The 21,155-nt window shown below is 40.9% G+C and overlaps 1 protein-coding gene across 3 annotated transcripts in view; it reads right to left on the bottom strand.

The window, feature by feature from the left end:
* Nucleotides 1-21,155, bottom strand: part of LOC128696988 (protein RCC2) — an 83,122-nt gene that overhangs the window by 32,841 nt on the left and 29,126 nt on the right. For all 3 annotated transcript variants that reach the window (XR_011393308.1, XR_011393309.1, XM_070095145.1), the window contains exons 2-4: nucleotides 7,821-8,040; nucleotides 6,602-6,852; nucleotides 3,556-3,807 (exon numbers count right to left, since the gene is read on the bottom strand). Coding sequence is in view for 1 of the 3 variants with exons in the window: in XM_070095145.1 (XP_069951246.1) it covers nucleotides 3,556-3,807; nucleotides 6,602-6,852; nucleotides 7,821-8,040 (723 nt within the window). In the remaining 2 variants the exon portion in view is untranslated. The remainder of the gene's footprint in view (nucleotides 1-3,555; nucleotides 3,808-6,601; nucleotides 6,853-7,820; nucleotides 8,041-21,155) is intronic.

Raw genomic sequence — 21,155 nt, 5'->3', positions numbered from 1 at the left:
CAGTTTATTTTTCATTTTATTATTTTGTTAATTTCGTTGCTTTAAAGCATCTAATACAGCCTCTCCTCACTTAACAATGGGGTTCTGTTCCAAAGAGTAGGTTGGTAAGCGAATTGGATGTTAAATGAGGAGCATACTATACTGGTAATGGGTTTGTGTCAACCATCTTTAGATATTTTTTTGTCACCTCTGCATCATTTATAACATTTCTAGTATATTTCTAAATGTTTATACAGTAGTGTACTGTATACTGTAATAAAGAGAACAGAGGAAATCAGCTTTAATATACATTACTTAGGTTTGCATATTGGCTGGAGAGCTGGTCAGAAGTCTGAGCGGTCAGTAAACGAGTATATTGCTAAGTGAGAAGAGACTGTACATACTTTTCAGCTTGTATGACTGTATTCTCCATACAAATGGATTCAATAAACTATTTTGAATTTTAATGCTCCTTGTGTTTTCCGGATTCTGCGGACTTTCAAGTCTAGTGGGTAATTTCGATGTATACAAATTTGTTTTGGGGTAATATACAAATTTGTTTTGGGGTAATACCCAAAAAAATTTTGATAACCTCTGGCAGAGTGGTATTAATACAAAGGTGTGAAGCATAGGTTTTAAATGTTGCAGCAAGGAAGAGACTGGAGGCAGTGGAGATGAAATGTTTGAGGGCAATGTGAAATGTAAATATTATGCAGAGAATTTGGAGCATGGCTATTAGATGTTGAATTACCAACAGTATAATTCAGAGGGATGAAGATGGGTTGTCGAGAGGACAGATCAAAATAGGATGACTTATGAGGATGTATAAATCTGTTGTGGATGAAAAGGTTGGGGGGAGGAGTAAAGGAGGTTCTGAGTACCTAGGGGCCTGAACATCCACCAGATCTGTGAGAGCGAATTAGATCAAACTGAGTGAAGGCCAGCAGTTTTGACGACAAAGTGTTGTTGGAGTGTGAGTGAGGTAGCATTTATGAATGGGTTCAGAGAACCATTTAATCAGACTGGAAGCCTATAAATGGGGAGTATGGTGTTTGCATTCTAAAGGAGAGGTGGAAATACAACAGTATTTATAGGGTCATTTGAAGAGTTACATCAGGGAGACTGTATGAATGACAGTGAATGTTTCCTCTCTTTTTGGCCACCCCACTTTGGTAAAAGTTTGGTGCTAATAAAATAAAATAATAAAAAAAAAAACTTACAAACAAAGAAGAAAAAACAATGTAATTTTCTACCATTTATTTGTTGTTTACAATTACAGTGGACCCCTGCCGTTTGGCGGCCGCACTTTCGTGAAATCCAACTTTCGGCAAGTTTTTTCGGGAAAATTTAGCTTCATGGTTCATGATTGGATTCGTGATTCGGCGACCTTCTGGAACGCGTCTGCCCGTCAGCGCGCACACAAAGCCAGTCTCCTGCACTATTCACACTCAGTGTGCCATTGATTACCAGCATGTGACCATCACCCCACGGGTTCATACAACACATTTCATAATTTTTTTTTTTTTTTTTTTTCAACAAGTCGGCCGTCTCCCACCGAGGCAGGGTGACCCAAAAAAGAAAGAAAATCCCCAAAAAGAAAATACTTTCATCATCATTCAACACTTTCACCACACTCGCACATTATCACTGTTTTTGCAGAGGTGCTCAGAATACAACAGTCTAGAAGCATAAACATATAAAGATACACAACATATCCCTCCAAACTGCCAATATCCCAAACCCCTCCTTTAAAGTGCAGGCATTGTACTTCCCATTTCCAGGACTCAAGTCCGACTATATGAAAATAACCGGTTTCCCTGAATCCCTTCACTAAATATTACCCTGCTCACACTCCAACAGATCGTCAGGTCCCAAGTACCATTCGTCTCCATTCACTCCTATCTAACACGCTCACGCACGCTTGCTGGAAGTCCAAGCCCTTCATTGTTTTTTGTGCTTACAACTGCTAAATAAGCCACCATGGGCCCAAAGAAAGCTCCTAGTGCCAGCCCTTTGGTAAAGAAGGTGAGAAACACGATAGAATTCAAGAAAAAACTCATAGCAAAGTACTAAAGTAGAGGAGGAAGAGAGAGGGGAGAATGTGCCTTCTGCAGTGATTCAGTGATTCTACAATATGTGTGATACTAAAGCAGCAGGTATCGATAAAGGCTATAGCTCCAGCCAGCAATAAAGTGTAGAATTAATAAGTGTAGCAAGTAAGTTAAGCGAGTAAGCGATAGAACAACAACATGAGAGTAACTCTCCAATGTTGTTGGATGTGTATAGGACCGCTGAACATACACCACCCTGCTATCTTCCACCACCCTAAACCTCTGCCTACATCTCCTTCATCAAACTAATTAAACTAACATCTCCTCCAAGGTAAGTGTAAATATAAAAGTGTAAGTATAAAAGTAAATATAAGTGTAAATATAGAAGGACACCAATGGAAATGTCACTCTTGAATTTTTTGGGTTATCCTGGGTACTTTACACATATGCTGCTATGTATGATGATCTATGCATGTAATTGTATTTGTGTATACCTGAATAAACTTATTTATAAATTAAAATGTAAATATTTCTTATTTATAAATTACATACATTGTTTAAGTGTGATGGTGGTGGTGACCAAAGCCTCCACCGCCACCAACACGGCTTCTCTCAGTGGCGGCCCTTAAACCCAACAACAACACTTACACCGTTTACTCCTCATACATTACGACATATTTTATTCATTCTAGAGTATATATCATGTTTCTATAATATTAATATTGTTTATAATGTCATATTAGATGAATTGTAATAGATAAATAAGCCGTAGAGATGATATTAGCATCATATTGAAGCATAATAAACTCGCCTTCCTCTTGCCTCCTACCTACCTCCTACACCAACAAGAATCAATAAAGGTTAAGTGTGATGTTAAATGTTCATTTATCCATTTTATTAGTGCTTTATATTTATTTGCCATTGTTTTCTCTATGAAAATCTATATTTAATCTTTAAAAAAAATTATTTTTTTGTTAATACTTTTGGCTGTCTGAAACGGATTAATTGGATTTCCATTATTTCTTATGGGGAAAATAGATTCGCCAATTGTGAATTTCACCAGTCGGCAGACTCTCTGGAACGGATTAATCACGAAACTCGGGGGTCCACTGTATATGAAGAAATATCAAAAGGACTCGAATCAAAAGTGCATTTACAAAACTAGTATAAACTGTAGTCTATACTAGAAATACAATAAGCATGAGCATGCATGCTTTAATAGGCATGCACTCCTGATATATATACCATTGTACTTTTAAAAAATAATTAAACACCAACAATAAAAAAGATTGATTGGGCATTTTTTCCCCATCAAGTCTGTGTTTGCCATTAACATAAGCACTACATTGAAGGGGCGAGAGCTCACATATTTTACTTTAACCTTTAGGTACTAATGGAAACAAGTATAATATGTAAAAGAATAAACAGATTATTAAAATAAAAATGCATGTTAAAATGACTAGCATTTTTGCAATGAAATCTAGAAACTTTCTCTGCAAGCACAACACTTATTTTGTACACTTACTGTATGATTGCTTCCACAAGCAAAATCTACTATCTGCACATCAGTGACAGGGGTGGGATGACCATCCTTGCTACGTTCAACAAATATAGGTACTCGTCTCGGTATTCTCTCATGCTGATACGACAATTTGTTGCTAGTAATGAAGAACTTTCCATCAGTGTTGTGGCCCAGCTGACCATATTCTGGTAAGCCAAAGGAATAAAGGTAACCTTTCTTGTCAATAATCATGCTGAATTCAGCACCACAGGCAACCTGTAAATATAAAAGATATACTGTAATTGCAACAATGGAGAATACTCCCAACTCCATGAAATTCTATATATCCACTTCTCACACATATATCTGCACAGGGAAACACCCTATAGGATTTAAGGCAATAAAGGAAACTCAATCTCCCCAAATCTTTTTAAGTAAGCTTGGATAAAAGTGTCAAATGCTGATCAATGTCAGCCGAGAAATTCCTTGTGGCAGACTTTAAACTGGTAAGAAATCAGCACATGTCAGCCTCAGTCAGCGACCCTCTGAAGACCCTGCTGATGAGAAGCAAGGTTGAAAGCCTTCCCTGATGCTGACACATTCTCTCCTTTTATAGTGCTCCTACATTTTAGTGGGTTTATCATGCACTTCCTGCCAAATCAAATCTGGCAAGTTAATTTGGAGCACAGATAAGATATTTGGTCAAACACTTTCTGTAAGCTACCTGGATAGGGGGAATGAGAGTAATTCCTTCCCTCTTAGTCATCTTATATAGTGCTCTTCATACAGTGCTACTGATAAGTTATTGTATTTCGTTTTTATTCCAGTAGTGCATATGCTCCATGTCCCTGTGAGAACGTGCAGTCACTTACTTTCCATAGTTGCCAAATGAAAATACTGTATATATAAAAGTATTTCCCATAGATTTTTTCTTCATAAGAGAAAGCCATAGTGGCAAAATGCACACATTTTATGAAAAGTGAATATTGAAACACACCAGAAATAAAAAAAATATTAATAAAAACATTTTTTTTTTCAATTACTAAGGATGCTTCAGCTCCATAGGAAAAATAACAGGAAAATATGCTACTTGAACATAGCATGGTCCAAAGCTGTTGTTTATAGCTATTTTTTCAGTTAGTTACCTATGGCACTGATGAAGCATCCTTCATAATTGCAAAAACTTTTTGCCAAAATTTTTCCCCTTTCTGAAGAGTATTTTGATATGTGGTTAGCTACAATAGACATGAAATGGTTGTTCACTGAACTTTAAACTGTGCCTTAATAATACACATTGCTGTTGGCTAAATAGTGATTCTTGGCTTAACCCTTTGAAGGTCATGGTCCAAGCCGTAGTTCTATGTCATGAGCTCAGCTCACTCAGATAAACTGAGTGGTAAATTTGGGCCTAGATATGAGAATGCATCTATGTGGTAAGTGTGCACCAAATAAAACAAATTGGCAAGCAAGCAGCGCACAATGAGGGAAAAAAATGCGACCGAGTTTTTGGATTAAAACACCAACTTTGCGGTGCTTTTCCTATGGTTATTTATGGTTGTATTCGCGGTTTCTTGGTCTCATTTGATAGAATGGAAGATATATTACAGAAACAGAGATGATTCTGAATGGTTTTAGTAGTACTGAAAAGAGCTTGAAATTGAGCTCAAAGTAGCAGAAATGTTCAATTTTTGCAATGTTCAAGAGTAAACAAATGACATCATGCATCCAATACACATCAACTGGTGGGTCTAATATATGTTCACGAATGCGCTGACATTATTTATACAATTATTACAATATTGCATAACAGTAAATCTTCTATTTTTTGGTGTGAATAAAAATTCTTTATGTAAATAAAAAAATAAAAATGGAATTCATCTGTGAAGCCTGGAAATGTAATTAATAGACAAGAAATGTTATTTTAGTGCCAGGAATGCCTGCATTGTTTATTCTGGACTCTATTTTAAAATTGGAATATTTTGAACTTCATGTGAAATTGGGCTAATTACCAATTTCTGATCACTTTATTAGGTAGCATAAATAGCTGATTGGGCAGTTTCTTGTACTCAATCGATAAAATAGAAGGAACACTAGCGAAATAGCTAAAAATTTGGTCAACTCAAATGGAGTAATTGGGTGAAAATAGGAGTCAAAGTGGGCAAAATGCCGATGCGTAAATATCACTGACACAGTAAAATTCCCGAGTGTAATTTCGTCAATTTTCCATCAAATTTTGTACTTTTTGTTTTATTACCTTCAGAAAAAGATTCTCTACCATGACTGTAACATGATATCAAAGTGTGAATGTAACATGATATCAAAGTGCAAATGTAACATGATATCAGAGTGTGAGAATAAGTGCTCATTGGTTTAGAATACAGTAACGAATATCACTGGTTATATTTGGAATGAGAGAGAGCAGATGATAGAGTCATAATGATCAAGTTGAAAATGCTGGGCTATAACTCAATGCTACATTCACCCACAGCTGAAGAGGAACGTGAAAAAGATTAGAAATTAGTGTGTACAAGATGCTTAGTCCCCACCTCCTACAAATGCAAAGTCAATCGGGTTCCATTATTTTTTTTTTTTAATAAATCATTGTGAAGAAACTTAATATAATGTAAGGAAATAAGTAACTTTTGACTTACCTACACTTAGTCTTCTCAATGTATCCTCACTCCATTTTTTTTTCTTTTTTTTTTTTCACTTAAGATTTAACACATTAAAAGGTGTTATACCAGCAGGCAATTACATGTATACTAGTATGCAAAATAACTTAACCAACTTTGAAAATCCTAGGAAATTGTGTTTATTGATTTTTTTTTAACACACTGGCCATCTCCCACCAAGGCAGGGTGACAAAAAATAAATCACTTTTGCCATCATTCAGCACTTTCACTTTCAGATATGACTATCTGTATTTAATATTCATTTTAAATCCTAATACTTGGTACCTCCATCATTACTTTATAGACCATTCATTATACCTCCCAAATACCTCATTGTGGGCCCTTCCCCAGGCACAAAATGGATGGCAAGCACAACACACAAATTGTCCAGTATTTACCTTACTGATCTTTGCCTCCTTAAAGCTGATCCGGCATGGAGTGTGGATAATGGCGTTAGTACTGCCCGTACCACACTGACCTGACTTGTTGTCACCGCAGGCAAAAACACTGCCTCGATCCGTCAGGAGGAGAGTATGATTACGACCCACTGCAGCTGATACCACAGTAAATTCTGACATAGTGTCCATTGACATCACACCAGTTCGATTCTCGGTATCACCAACACCCAATTGACCCTTCTCATTGCGACCTAAAATTATAAGATTAATTAGTTGTAAGGTAGCTTCTTCACTAGTTTTCAAATTAATATTGTCTTAAGGACTGAGTAAAGAAAAGTGATTTAAAATGACTCTTGAGCTGTTGAATTGGGTAACATTTATGAAGGGATTCAGGAAGACACCAGTTAGCCAGACTTGAGTCCTGGAGCTGAAGAACATAATGCCTGCACTCTTAAGGGCTGCAGATGTTGAAGTTCAGAGAGTCATTTGAACTGCAATGCCTGTGTGCTTCTGGCAAGACAACTACTGAATGAATGCTGATGACTGTTTCCTTTCAGGCCACATAAGCTTATGACAAAAAAAAAAAAATTGATTTTAACATTCACAATTTATGATTTCCAGATTTAATTAAATGGAAAAAGTGCACAAGACAAATTAAAAAAAATACAGAACATGAACTAGCTTTATACAAGTAGTTTCATTAAATAAAAACCAAATAATAAATACCCAGTATTTCTTTAGCCATGGCTACTATATTCATTTCCTTTTAGAGATAGAATAAGAATTAACATAATTCCTAGCCACACCTTGTGACTATTATATTTAGCAAGGAAGCACAAAAACCACAGGGTCACAATGCCTGGGGAATGGAAGGCAATCTGGTTCAATTCAAGTCGGAGGAGAACAGGTCCCATCCCAATCATCAAGAGCCCCTCACTAACTTCAAAGAACCTTGCTTGAGGGGTATGACAATTGCTTTTTGTTAAGGATGATTTCTTACAGTAGTCCTATATGAAGTTGTGCCTGGAAGCCATACCATCAATGCCAACAGATCACAGGAAGTGGTCTTGGTCCTTTACTAAGAAATGCCTTAATACAACAATCTCCTTCACCTAATCCCAAGTCTATGTGATGACTGAACTATTAATATTTACTTATGGAAAGAGAATATTCAGCAAACTTCATTCAAGCCAGTTCTGAAATAAAATGATTTACCTACCGAGTGACATAGCTTTGCCCTCTTCTGTGATGATGATGGAGTGGGCTGCAGAACAGTGAGACGTCACGAATGCAACACGAATTCCCTTAAGAGCTGAAATGCGCCGTGGTACATAATGCATCATAGACGTAATGCCCTTCAGATTACGTCTTCCAATATACTCCCACTGGGTGCATCCTGTGTACACTAGAGTTCCTCGATCTTCAGGAAGACTAAGTCTCTGCAATACAAACATGAGTTTCAGATTTTTTATAGCTTAATCAGGGGGAAACACTAGACCCAAAACCAACATATAGCGTCACGTGAATGAAATAAAATTAAAAAGGAAAACAGTAAGACCCCCATATCCACGGGGGATATGTTCCAAGGACCAGCCGTGAATACTGAAACTGTGGATAGTAGCTGTGGCATGCAAAGAGTACGTAACCTTTATTCGGCGCATGGACACACCCTCATTTACAGGCTATCTCCCCCAACCAGCGAACCAGGTTGCTAAGAGTTGATGATGGGGCCCCATCGTTCAACTAGTGACCAGGTTCTAGCCAATAAGAAGGTGGGATTGACAATCGCAGAGGTTATGTGGATACCGCTCTCCTGTCTGCCCTTGTCATTCCCACTCTAGAGCTGGTTGAAGCACGGTCTGCTATCTTGTGGCTTCTATTTCTGCCTTGCTTACCGTGGAGTGCACTATATTTATCACTGTACATAGTGTACATATTGCTGTTATAATTGGTGAAGGATAATATAAGTCTAAACTTTTTCTACTGTGTTTATTTGCTCCCATTACACCTGGGATAACAGGCCATTTGAAATCCTAGGTTGTAATATGGGTAGCCTGTCCGAGAGCTGGACTTAGAGAAACGGTTGAGCTTAGGGTGAAGCTTGTAGCAGGAACATTGTGTAGCTTGCTGTTTCGCTTCGCTTTACAAATTTTGCGTGTCAGTTGCTTATGATCAGCCTTGCTATTGTGTGATCGTTCAACAGCTCGCTACTAGCTTGTTCAGTGTGCTCGCTTCGCTACGGTCAATCTTGTGTGCAGTCGGCTTTGCTTGTATGCGTATTCTGCAATCGTACTGTGCATAGCTAAGCGTGTTCTGCAAATTAACGTGTTACGTTGGGGTATTCGTACTGTGCATAGCGAATAACTTATGCCACCTAGACGAGTCAGACGCCTGGTGTCGGCATATACTTTGCATAACCTACCTAAATTGTCCCTACAGCGTTGTTGGCAAATTGCTCGTTCCATTGGCATTCCCTATAAACGCACTCTCACAGCTGCGCAACTGCGTTCACTTATTGCTGACATACTTATTGAAGAAGAGATGGCACATCAAACTCCTCCCTTTACGGGAGCTAGGGAAAAAACTACTATGTTCTCGCAGGAGGAAGATGATACACCTACGGAGCAAAATGGTCAGTATAGTGCAGCTGGGTTGTCTCAGGGTGAATCAGCGTCGTTGGCACTTGAGCTGGCAAAAATCAATCTTGAGCAAACTAGGGAACAGAGAGCATTCGCAAGGGAAGAATTTGATAGGGAAAGAGAGAGGAGGCAGTTTTCGCATTCTGTAAACGATTTCAGTTTACAAAAAGCAGTACAGCTTGTTCCCCGCTTCAATGAGGCCGAACCAGAGCAATTTTTCGAAAGCTTCGAAAATCAGGCTCGAGCCTTGAGGTGGCCGGAACAGCACTGGGCAGCGTTGGTTCATACAGCATTATTGGGTAAGGCACAGGAATTTACGTCGGTATTAACTGACGCTGAATTCTCTGATTATCAAGTAGTGAAGACCACAGTGTTGGGAGCATATACATGTATCCCAGCTAAATATCGTAAGACCTTCAAGTTGAACAGGCGGCAGCTTGGTCAATCCCTGGTGGACTTTGTGAGACAGCAAACCAAAGCTTTTACCAGCTGGTATAAAGCGAGTGGTGTCTCTAACTTTGAGGAGCTGGTGCAGCTAATTCTGATTGATAACCTGCTGGAGTCTGTGGGACCAGAGGTTCGTGTCTTTCTGCAGGATCGTGACTTAACCACTGCATTGGAGGCGGCCAGGTTGGCTGATACCTTCGAAACGAACCGCTCCTTGTCCGAGCGGTCCCGTCTCTCTTTTCAACAGTCTGGTGTGAGCAGAGATCGACAACATTGGAGAATGAAGTGCCAGCCGGAGGGAGAGCGTCTACGTCATCCAACCAAGTCACCTGGTGAGCCACGCTTCTCAACATATGGTCCCCCTGCGGAGAGGCAAACTACTTATGGAGCATCTCGACAACAATATCCAGAGAGGCACCAGCCAGAACGACACCACTTGCAACGTCATCAGGGAGTAAAGGGCAAGCCTGTCGTCTGCTTCAGGTGCAATAAAGTAGGTCACATCAGTTCCAACTGCCCCCAAAAACCTCAACCCATCGGGAAAATCTCTAATATCCCTAGTAACATGTCCCCTAGAGAAGTAGAAAAAGGTATGGCCCCTTATTATTGCGAAAGTCTTATTTCCCTTCAGGAAAACTCAGAACCAACTAAAGTAAATACCTTTAGAGATACTGGAGCATATTGCTCACTTGTCAGAGAAGGAATATTACCCCTTTCAGAGAATACTTCCTTGAATTCCTCAGTTTTATTGGAAGCCTATGGAGGAGCTATATATTCAGTTCCTTTGCATAAAATTTATGTACAGTGCAAATATTACACTGGGTACTTGACTGTAGGTATCTCAAAAGGATTTCCCATGAAAAATGCCATGTTATTACTGGGTAATAACATTACTACTGTTACTTCGTGTCCTGAACCTATAATGATTAATGCTTCTCCAGTGTTGGCCATAACTCGGGCAACATCCCAAGGGTTGTCTGGGGAGAATGTTGACCTATCCTTGGACGACTCCGATCTCGGAATAGCCACGTTGTTTTATGAGACACACCGGCCGGAGTCTCGTAAATCAAGTGAACAGACCCCGATCAAGCCTTCCTATTCCCAGGTTGCAGGATTGCCAGATGTCTCTGTTTCCATGCCCGAGGGACTGTCCTTCCGGGAGGAACAACGAAAGGACCCTTCTTTAAAATTCGCTTTTCAGGCAGCCATGGGTAAATCCTCTTTGGGTCATCCAGTCAAGTATGAAGTTAAAAATGATTATTTGGTTTGCACTGAGACTGGTAAGGAGATAGAGAGCCGGCAATTATACGACAGGTTAGTGGTTCCAACCAAGTATAGACCTCAGATATTAAATATAGCTCATAATACGTCATCAGGAGGTCACTTAGGAATTACAAAAACCTTGTATAGAATCACAAAAGAATTTTATTGGCCAAAATTAAAGAAAGATGTAAAGAATCATATTAGGTGTTGCCGAGAATGTCAGCAAGTTGGAAAACCTGGACATTCCATTAAACCTGCACCTCTCCAACCCATACCTGCTGATGGAGAACCTTTTGCAGATTTAATTATAGATTGTGTAGGTCCACTACCTAAGTCAAAGTCTGGAAATCAGTATTTATTTACAATTATGGATAAAGTAACCAGATATCCTGAAGCAATCCCAATGCGTAGTATCAATACTAAAGCTATTCTCAAAGCTTTAACAAAATTCATTTCTTGTTTTGGCATTCCTAAAACTATACAAAGTGATCAAGGTACTAACTTCACTGCCAAAGCATTTAGGGAAGTATTAACTAGGTTAGGGATAATTCACAACTTATCCACTGCCTATCACCCTCAGTCCCAAGGCGCCTTGGAAAGATTCCACCAAACATTAAAAACAATGATGAGAAGTTTTTGCATGCACTTTCCGACAGATTGGGATGAATCTCTACCTTTGTTGCTGTTCTCAGTACGGGAGACGGTGCAAGAGTCTACAGGGTATAGTCCGTTTGAGCTGATCTTTGGGCACAATGTACGAGGTCCTCTTCGGGTGCTCAAAGAAGGATGGATGGGAGAAGACGTAAGCTCAGCACTCTACAACCCGTCTTCAAGGTTGCAGGTGGCACGTGAGTTAGCCACGGCTAACCTAAAGACAGCTCAAAGTAAGATGAAACAGAGGTATGACAGAAGTGCACAATTCCGCTCCTTCCATCCAGGAGACAAGGTGTTGGTGCAGGAACCTATACCTGGCCACACCTTGAAAGCTAGATTTACGGGACCTATGCAGATAGTAAGTAGATTATCTGATTTAAATTATGTGGTAGCTCCCATTGATAAGACCTCAAAAACAAAAACTTACCACATTAATCAAATCAAGGCCTTTCATACACCAGATAAAGTCCCAGTAATGACTCTGTCCTCTACCTCTGAGGACGACTCTGACTCTTTGCACTCTATCTCTGAAATTAATACTAAACTTTCAAATTCTGTCCTCCTCAAGGATCCTAGCCCGTTAATGGATGGATTATCTGAAATACAAGCAACCAATTTAACTGAGCTTCTACAGTCATATCCTAATATTTTTTCGGATGTGCCGAAAAAATGTACGTTAGGTTACCATGATGTAGATGTGGGAAAATCTAAACCAATTAAACTCTCCCCCTACAGAGCTAATCCTGAAAAGCAGAGGCTACTTCAGCAGGAAGTAGACTTCTTGTTAGAACATGGTTTAGTGGAGGAGTCATCTAGTCCATGGGCTTCACCGTGCATCCTAGTAAAAAAGGCTGATGGAGGGTTTCGTATGTGCACAGACTACCGTAAAGTGAACGAGGTCACAATCACAGATGCTTACCCTCTTCCTCGTCTGGATGACGTAATTGACTTTGTGGGTAAGGCTACTTTTGTGTCCAAATTAGATCTCCTTAAAGGTTACTATCAGGTACCTTTGACAGATAAGGCGAAGGAAATCTCTGCCTTCGTAATTCCAGGAGGTCATTATCAGTATACAGTTACCCCCTTCAGAATGAAAAATTCCCCCTCTTCATTCCAGAAACTCATCCATCAGGCTATTAAAGGACTTGAAGGCACGGCAGCATACCTAGATGATATTGTTGTGGTGTCTGATACTTGGGATCAACACCTACTTAGACTTAAAGCTCTGTTTGAGACCTTTAAGAATTCCCAATTAACAGTTAATTTATCTAAATCTTCCTTTGGCCAGGCCACTATCACTTTTCTAGGCCATGAAGTAGGTAGTGGTAATGTTGCACCTAAACTTGCTAAAGTTCTTTCGATTAAAGATTATCCAGTTCCTCATGATAGGAAATCTCTTCAACGTTTCCTAGGCATGATAGGATTTTACAGAAGATTCTGTAAGAATTTCTCAGATATTGTAGCCCCTCTTACCTCTCTTACCAGTCATAAAGTTCCCTTTAATTGGACGTCAGATTGTAACACTGCTTTTAATAAAGCAAAAAGATTATTGTGCTCTGCACCCATTCTCCTGTCTCCAGACTTCTCCAAACCTTTTTCATTACAGGTTGATGCTTGTGAGTCTGGGGTTGGGGCGGTACTATTACAAATCGGGAACAAGGAGCTGCAGCCAATCGCATACTTTTCAGCTAAATTCCAGCCACATCAGAGAGCTTACTCTACCATTGAAAAAGAAGCCCTCGCGCTGGTAATGGCTTTGGAGCATTTTGATGTTTATGTGGGCCAGACATCGCAGGTGGTCACAGTCTACAGTGATCACAACCCGTTAGTCTATCTCCAAGCCATGAAGAATCACAACACAAGGCTTATGCGTTGGGCGCTCAGGCTGCAGCCCTACAATATCAGAATTCAGTATATTGCCGGCAAAGAAAATGTGTTGGCAGACTCTTTGTCAAGAGTCTAGTTTAATATTTTATTTAGGTTAGGATGTATTTGTGGTAACCCCCCTTTCAAGCTCTTTTTTTTATCCCCTGATATGGGGGTTTTTTTTAGTGAGGGGATACGGGCTACCGTCCGCTTGTATCTTGGACCTATGTTGGCCTATCTGACTGCTGTCTCACTCTGAGTTTAGGGTTTGGCTTTTGGTCACTAGGAAAGCTGAGCTCTATCTAAGAGTGGGATGGTGGAGAGGATAGGCGGTCCCATTATTTTGTGCCATGGCGGCACGGTTACCACTGGGAGGTGGCAGCCTAATCCTGAGCCTTCTCGGGGGTGGGGGTGTGGCATGCAAAGAGTACGTAACCTTTATTCGGCGCATGGACACACCCTCATTTACAGGCTATCTCCCCCAACCAGCGAACCAGGTTGCTAAGAGTTGATGATGGGGCCCCATCGTTCAACTAGTGACCAGGTTCTAGCCAATAAGAAGGTGGGATTGACAATCGCAGAGGTTATGTGGATACCGCTCTCCTGTCTGCCCTTGTCATTCCCACTCTAGAGCTGGTTGAAGCACGGTCTGCTATCTTGTGGCTTCTATTTCTGCCTTGCTTACCGTGGAGTGCACTATATTTATCACTGTACATAGTGTACATATTGCTGTTATAATTGGTGAAGGATAATATAAGTCTAAACTTTTTCTACTGTGTTTATTTGCTCCCATTACACCTGGGATAACAGGCCATTTGAAATCCTAGGTTGTAATAGTAGCAAACCCTACACATAAGTCCTATACATACCTATTATAAAGTTTAATTGATAAATTATGCACAAGAAGTGGAGAATTAGAACTTTTTCACTGATGGGAACCATTGCACAGCTTCTCTTAGGCTTTGAAGAACTGCCACCTTCTGTAGACAGCCTATACTGTCTGCACAGACAGCCTATGCTGTCTGACAGCTTAGTTCATATTTTGCAGCACTCAGGTGCTGCCCTCTCCAGGCTAGCCCAAAGTCAGTGGGATGCTGGTCCCACTCACTCTCCCACTCCCTCATTCACTCAGCAGCCTAGCAGCAGTCAACAAGTCCTACTAGATCTCTCCCTCATAAGCATGGCCCTCCTGGGCCATGGGCACAACACACAAGCCTGTGTACCCACCAAGACATGCCAAATAAAAGTAAAGAAGCCTCCGAAGACGTCTATCATCGAACCCCGCTTGCAGCATCACCAACAAACTCGTTATAAATGGTGGCAACGGTGGGATCCACGTGGTGTTGTGATCCTCACGTTATGGCGTCCCATGCTGTTTCTCAAGTCACGTGTTCACCATCACTTGTATATTCTGCTGTTGTTGTTGTTCAGCTCAGCACAGCTATTTCAGCAAGCCAGAAGTGAGTTTGTGGTGATTTCTGCGTCCAGTGTGAGTTTCTCCACATGTTTGTGAAGAGAAGAGGAGGAAGGGGCCATTCCTTGCCTCGCCCACGCTCGCCCTGCTGTACACTCGCACCTCACCCGCCTACCACCACTATGTGCTCACTCCCTCTGCTGTGTTTTTCTGCTGTTTTCCGTGTGAATTCATTGCCAGAGCTGTGTATCTGAGTGCCCAAGGCCACTCGAAGCTACGTGGATCAGCAAGCCACGTGAATCAGCATGCCACGTAGATCATGGAGCCACGTGGATGAGCAAGCCATGTGGATCAGCAAGCTACGTGGATCAGCATGCCACGTAGATCACGATGTCACGTGGATCTACAAGTCACGTGGGTTACCAAGCCAGATGTCCCAGGCCTCATGCTGTGGTCTGCTGCCCACATCACATTGACGTCACCGATGCTGCTGCCATTCTTCATGACATCACGATGTCTGCCTGACGTCACCTCGAGATGTCTGCTGACATCACCTCGTGACGTCATGCCTGACATCACATGATGTCACATCAAGTGTTTCAGTAATTATGTCAGTATTGTCGAGAAGACTGAGAGGAGATATATGTCGTGTGTTAATTAATTCCTCTCAGTCAGTGTTCTCACATGTTAGTGTATGGCTTAGTGTCAATTTTGTGCACAGAAAAGCATCATTTGCTAGTTTAAGCCATGTTGTACCGCATGTACCGCGGGTGTGTGTAAAATTTTCCGTGTGTCCTGTGTGGTCTTGAGCCCAGACCACTGTGTACCACCACTGTGTTATTGTCACCCAGTGTGACCAGCGCGTTTGACAGCTGATATTACTCAGTCCCGAGCGACTGAGCCTCTTGTACAGAAAGCTCTTATTGTTCGCCGCTCGTGATGTTCTGCAGAATCGTACCTGCTACAATTCCCATCAAGATTTGTTTCACTTTACCTCCAGACCTTCAGAGTGCAGTTATATATAGAGAAACAAGTCTGGGGACACTTAGACTAATCTCTGCTATAACTCCAACTGCCGAGAGAATGACACTCGTCAAGCCGCAGTTAGCCCTGTCGGCAGGCACTGTGTCAGCCTCGTGTCACAAGCTTCCGTGAGCTCCTGCACAAAGATGATGTCACTTTGACTGCTAGCTTGCTCACTGCAGTCTGGTGTATGATGTTACGACTCCCAGATGTTTCACCCAGTCATCTCTGCCATGACTCACTCCACGACTTAATCCACACTCGCCGGCAGTGACAGCCCAGCGACAGTACCAGTCGAGAAGTGTCCTCCTGAGTCGCTTGCCAGAAGTCCTGCCCAGTTGCCGAGTTTTGTCGATGCCTCATTCGAGGGCACCAGCATGTCGTGCCCAAGGTTGAGTGAAACCTGCAGTGACTCCTACGATGACTGCTTCACCGTTCCAGAGGAGACCGTACCCTGTTACGTCACAGCTCAGCCACAGCGATGTTTCCTGTGTTGCAGTATCTGTCCAGATGCAGGAAGGTGTGCAGTGATGCCCTTCGATGCTCACTGCTTATGACCACGATGTTTAGCACACCCCACATGTTTTTTTCCTCCCTCCCTGTAGGAAGTTTTTTTTTCCATGTCCATATGTACATATATGCTTTTTATTTTGTGTTCTGTGCCCTGTTCCTACGAGAGAGAGACCAAGTTTTTTTACCACCAGTACTGTCGCGTCGGGACGACGTGAGGTAGGTGGCCAAGCGTATGTAGACAGCCTGTACTGTCTGCACAGACAGCCTATGCTGTCTGCCAGCTTAGTTCATATTTCGCGGCACTCAGGTGCTGCCCTCTCCAGGCCAGCTCAAAGTCAGTGGGACGCTGGTCCCACTCACTCACTCACTCAGCGGCCTAGCAGCAATCAACAAGTCCTACTAGCTCTCTCCCTCGTGAGCATGGCCCTCCTGGGCCATGGGCACAACACACAAGCCTGTGTACACACCAAGACATTCCAAATAAAAGTAAAGAAGCCTCCGAAGACGTCTATCATTGAACCCCACTTGCAGCATCACCAACAAACTCGTTATACTTCTCTACTTTTGCAATGTACTTTTAGGCCACAGTAATATAAATTACAGTATATAAAATATGTGACAAAACATTGGTAATACACTATCATATAAAGAATGGAATCAAGATTTTTTAATAAAATTGTCACCAGATAATATACAAAAATGACATTCCAAAAAATCCATATACTACACTGGCTAACTATAAAATAGCTTTCAAATACTATGTATGAATGGAGTGATGCTGAATAAGCTGTTGACAAACAAAAATGAAAATTGAATGTAAAGTTGCTGTGTGGTGTCCACACTTACAAAAAATATGTGGATTAGAAAAAAATCCAGAGCCTCAAAATAGATCCTGAGATGTAAACAACAGCACTGTGTCTTCCTTTGCTGACAAAACCAGAATTTGCAAGACAGTGTCAGCCTTAGAAAACAATATGAAGTTCAATCAGGACAAATTTCAATTACTCTGCTATGGAAAACTTGAGGAAATAAAAACTCAACCAGAGTATAAAACAAATTCTAACCACACAATCGAGTGAAAAACTAATGTGAAGGACCTGGATATGATACACCTGGACCATCATAAGATGGACTAGTCTGCAATCTGGGGAATGTTGCAGGTGGTGGAACATCCCCTCCCCCATGAAAAGCAGGAATGCCACGAGTCAGGGACCCAAGAATTCAACTGCCTCCCAACATACATAAGGGGATTACCAATAGGCCCCCTAGCTGTCTTCAGGAGGGAGCTGGACAGGCACCTGAAATCAATACCTGACCAGCCAGGCTGTGGTTCATATGTTGGATTGCATGTGGCCAGCGGTAACATCCCAGTTGATCAAACCTTGATTCACCATAGGATCTGGTCATGGACCAGTGTTATCCCAATGACAAGGACCAGGCCACAGGGTGTTGACCCCTGGAACACCCTCAAGGTATACTCCAGAAGCAAGACTGCCAACCTCTTGGATTCCCAACGACTGCACAACATAGGGCAGCATGGGTTTAGAGCAGGTCACTCCTGTTTCTCACAGGTGCTGGACCACTATAATATGGTCTTGGATGCACTGGAGGATAAACATAATGCAGATGTAGTGTACACATTTTGCAAAAGCCTTTGACAAGTGAGATTATGATGTAATAGTGAACAAAATACATGCAAAAGGAATAACTGGAAATGTGGACAGATGGACTTTTAATTTTCTTAAAGAATGCAAAGAGCAATAGTAACAGCTAAGTTAAAGGCTGCCACAGTGAAAAGTTCTGTTCCCCAAGATACAATACTACCCCCATCCTTTTTCTTATCCTCGTATGACACTGAGAGATGTAAATCATGGCACTGCATCATCCTTTACAGATACTAGAATCAACATGAGTGTTTATATTGCCAAGCTGATATAAACCAAGTCTTCTAATGGGTCTCACAAACAATATGCTGTTCAATGAAGACAAATTTAAGTTATTCCGTTATGAAATAATTGAGTAAATAAGCCAGAATAGAGTACAAAGCAAATTCTAACCACACAGTAATGAAAACTAATAAGAAGTTCTTAGGAGTGATAATGTCAGAGAATCTCACCTTCAAAGATCACAATAATGTTATCACAACCACAAGGAAATGATAGGATGCCAAGCCAATGATGATCCTTTTTAAGTCACTTGTTCTTTCTTGACAAATACACTACCTGCCCCATTTAAAGGCAGGAAAAGTTGTCGATATAGAGATTGCAGAGAACCTTAACTGCACTTATAAGTTCAGTCAAGTACTTTAATTACTTGGAATGTTTCAAGTACCATGACCTGTACTCCTTGGAATGCAGGTTAGAAAGCAGAACCATTTTTTACACCCGAAAAATCCTTGAAGGATTGGTCCCAAATTTGTACATAGACATTACCCTCCTACAAAAACTAAAGTCATGGCAATATACCCCAATGAAAAGCAGGGTGCCTCAAGTACAGTGAGAGACAACACAAGTGTAAGACTATTCAACAGCCTCCCATAATACATAAGGGGAATTACCAATAGACAACTCTTTTCAAGAAGCAACTAGATAGGTTCTAAAAGTCAGTTCCTGATCGGCTGGGCTGCAGATTATATGTAGGACTGGGACTGAGTGCAGCCAGCAGTAACAGCTACAGGAGCATTGACCCCCCTGGAACACTCACCAAGTAGGTACACCAATGAGAATTTATATTTGTGTGTGTGTGTGTGTGTATATATATATATATATATATATATATATATATATATATATATATATATATATATATATATATATATATATATATATAGTAGGTAGTAGGTTGGTAGACAGCAACCACCCAGGGAAGTACTACCGTCCTGCCAGATGACTGTGAAACAAAAACCTGTAACTGTTTTGCATGATGGTAGGATTGCTGGTTTCTTTTTCTGTCTCATAAACACGCTAAGATAACAGGGATATCTTGCTACTCCTACTTACACTTTGGTCACACTTCACAGACACGCACATGCATATATATATATACATACATCTAGGTTTTTCTCCTTTTTCTAAATAGCTCTTGTTCTTTTTTATTTCTTCTATTGTCCATGGGGAAGTGGAAAAGAATCTTTCCTCCGTAAGCCATGCGTGTCGTATGAGGCGACTAAAATGCCGGGAGCAATGGGCTAGTAACCCCTTCTCCTGTATACAATTACTAAAAAAGAGAAGAAGAAAAACTTTATAAAACTGGGTTGCTTAAATGTGCGTGGATGTAGTGCGGATGACAAGAAACAGATGATTGCTGATGTTATGAATGAAAAGAAGTTGGATGTCCTGGCCCTAAGCGAAACAAAGCTGAAGGGGGTAGGAGAGTTTCAGTGGGGGGAAATAAATGGGATTAAATCTGGAGTATCTGAGAGAGTTAGAGCAAAGGAAGGGGTAGCAGTAATGTTAAATGATCAGTTATGGAAGGAGAAAAGAGAATATGAATGTGTAAATTCAAGAATTATGTGGATTAAAGTAAAGGTTGGATGCGAGAAGTGGGTCATAATAAGCGTGTATGCACCTGGAGAAGAGAGGAATGCAGAGGAGAGAGAGAGATTTTGGGAGATGTTAAGTGAATGTATAGGAGCCTTTGAACCAAGTGAGAGAGTAATTGTGGTAGGGGACTTGAATGCTAAAGTAGGAGAAACTTTTAGAGAGGGTGTGGTAGGTAAGTTTGGGGTGCCAGGTGTAAATGATAATGGGAGCCCTTTGATTGAACTTTGTATAGAAAGGGGTTTAGTTATAGGTAATACATATTTTAAGAAAAAGAGGATAAATAAGTATACACGATATGATGTAGGGCGAAATGACAGTAGTTTGTTGGATTATGTATTGGTAGATAAAAGACTGTTGAGTAGACTTCAGGATGTACATGTTTATAGAGGGGCCACAGATATATCAGATCACTTTCTAGTTGTAGCTACACTGAGAGTAAAAGGTAGATGGGATACAAGGAGAATAGAAGCATCAGGGAAGAGAGAGGTGAAGGTTTATAAACTAAAAGAGGAGGCAGTTAGGGTAAGATATAAACAGCTATTGGAGGATAGATGGGCTAATGAGAGCATAGGCAATGGGGTCGAAGAGGTATGGGGTAGGTTTAAAAATGTAGTGTTAGAGTGTTCAGCAGAAGTTTGTGGTTACAGGAAAGTGGGTGCAGGAGGGAAGAGGAGCGATTGGTGGAATGATGATGTAAAGACAGTAGTAAGGGAGAAAAAGTTAGCATATGAGAAGTTTTTACAAAGTAGAAGTGATGCAAGGAGGGAAGAGTATATGGAGAAAAAGAGAGAAGTTAAGAGAGTGGTGAAGCAATGTAAAAAGAGAGCAAATGAGAGAGTGGGTGAGATGTTATCAACAAATTTTGTTGAAAATAAGAAAAAGTTTTGGAGTGAGATTAACAAGTTAAGAAAGCCTAGAGAACAAATGGATTTGTCAGTTAAAAATAGGAGAGGAGAGTTATTAAATGGAGAGGTAGAGGTATTGGGAAGATGGAAGGAATATTTTGAGGAATTGTTAAATGTTGATGAAGATAGGGAAGCTGTGATTTCGTGTATAGGGCAAGGAGGAATAACATCTTGTAGGAGTGAGGAAGAGCCAGTTGTGAGTGTGGGGGAAGTTCGTGAGGCAGTAGGTAAAATGAAAGGGGGTAAGGCAGCCGGGATTGATGGGATAAAGATAGAAATGTTAAAAGC

The sequence above is a fragment of the Cherax quadricarinatus genome, chromosome 49, assembly GCF_038502225.1.
Source record: "Cherax quadricarinatus isolate ZL_2023a chromosome 49, ASM3850222v1, whole genome shotgun sequence".
Taxonomy (NCBI): domain Eukaryota; kingdom Metazoa; phylum Arthropoda; class Malacostraca; order Decapoda; family Parastacidae; genus Cherax; species Cherax quadricarinatus.
The sequence above is the reverse complement of the archived record's forward strand: the minus strand, read 5'-3'. Positions and strand labels throughout refer to the sequence as shown.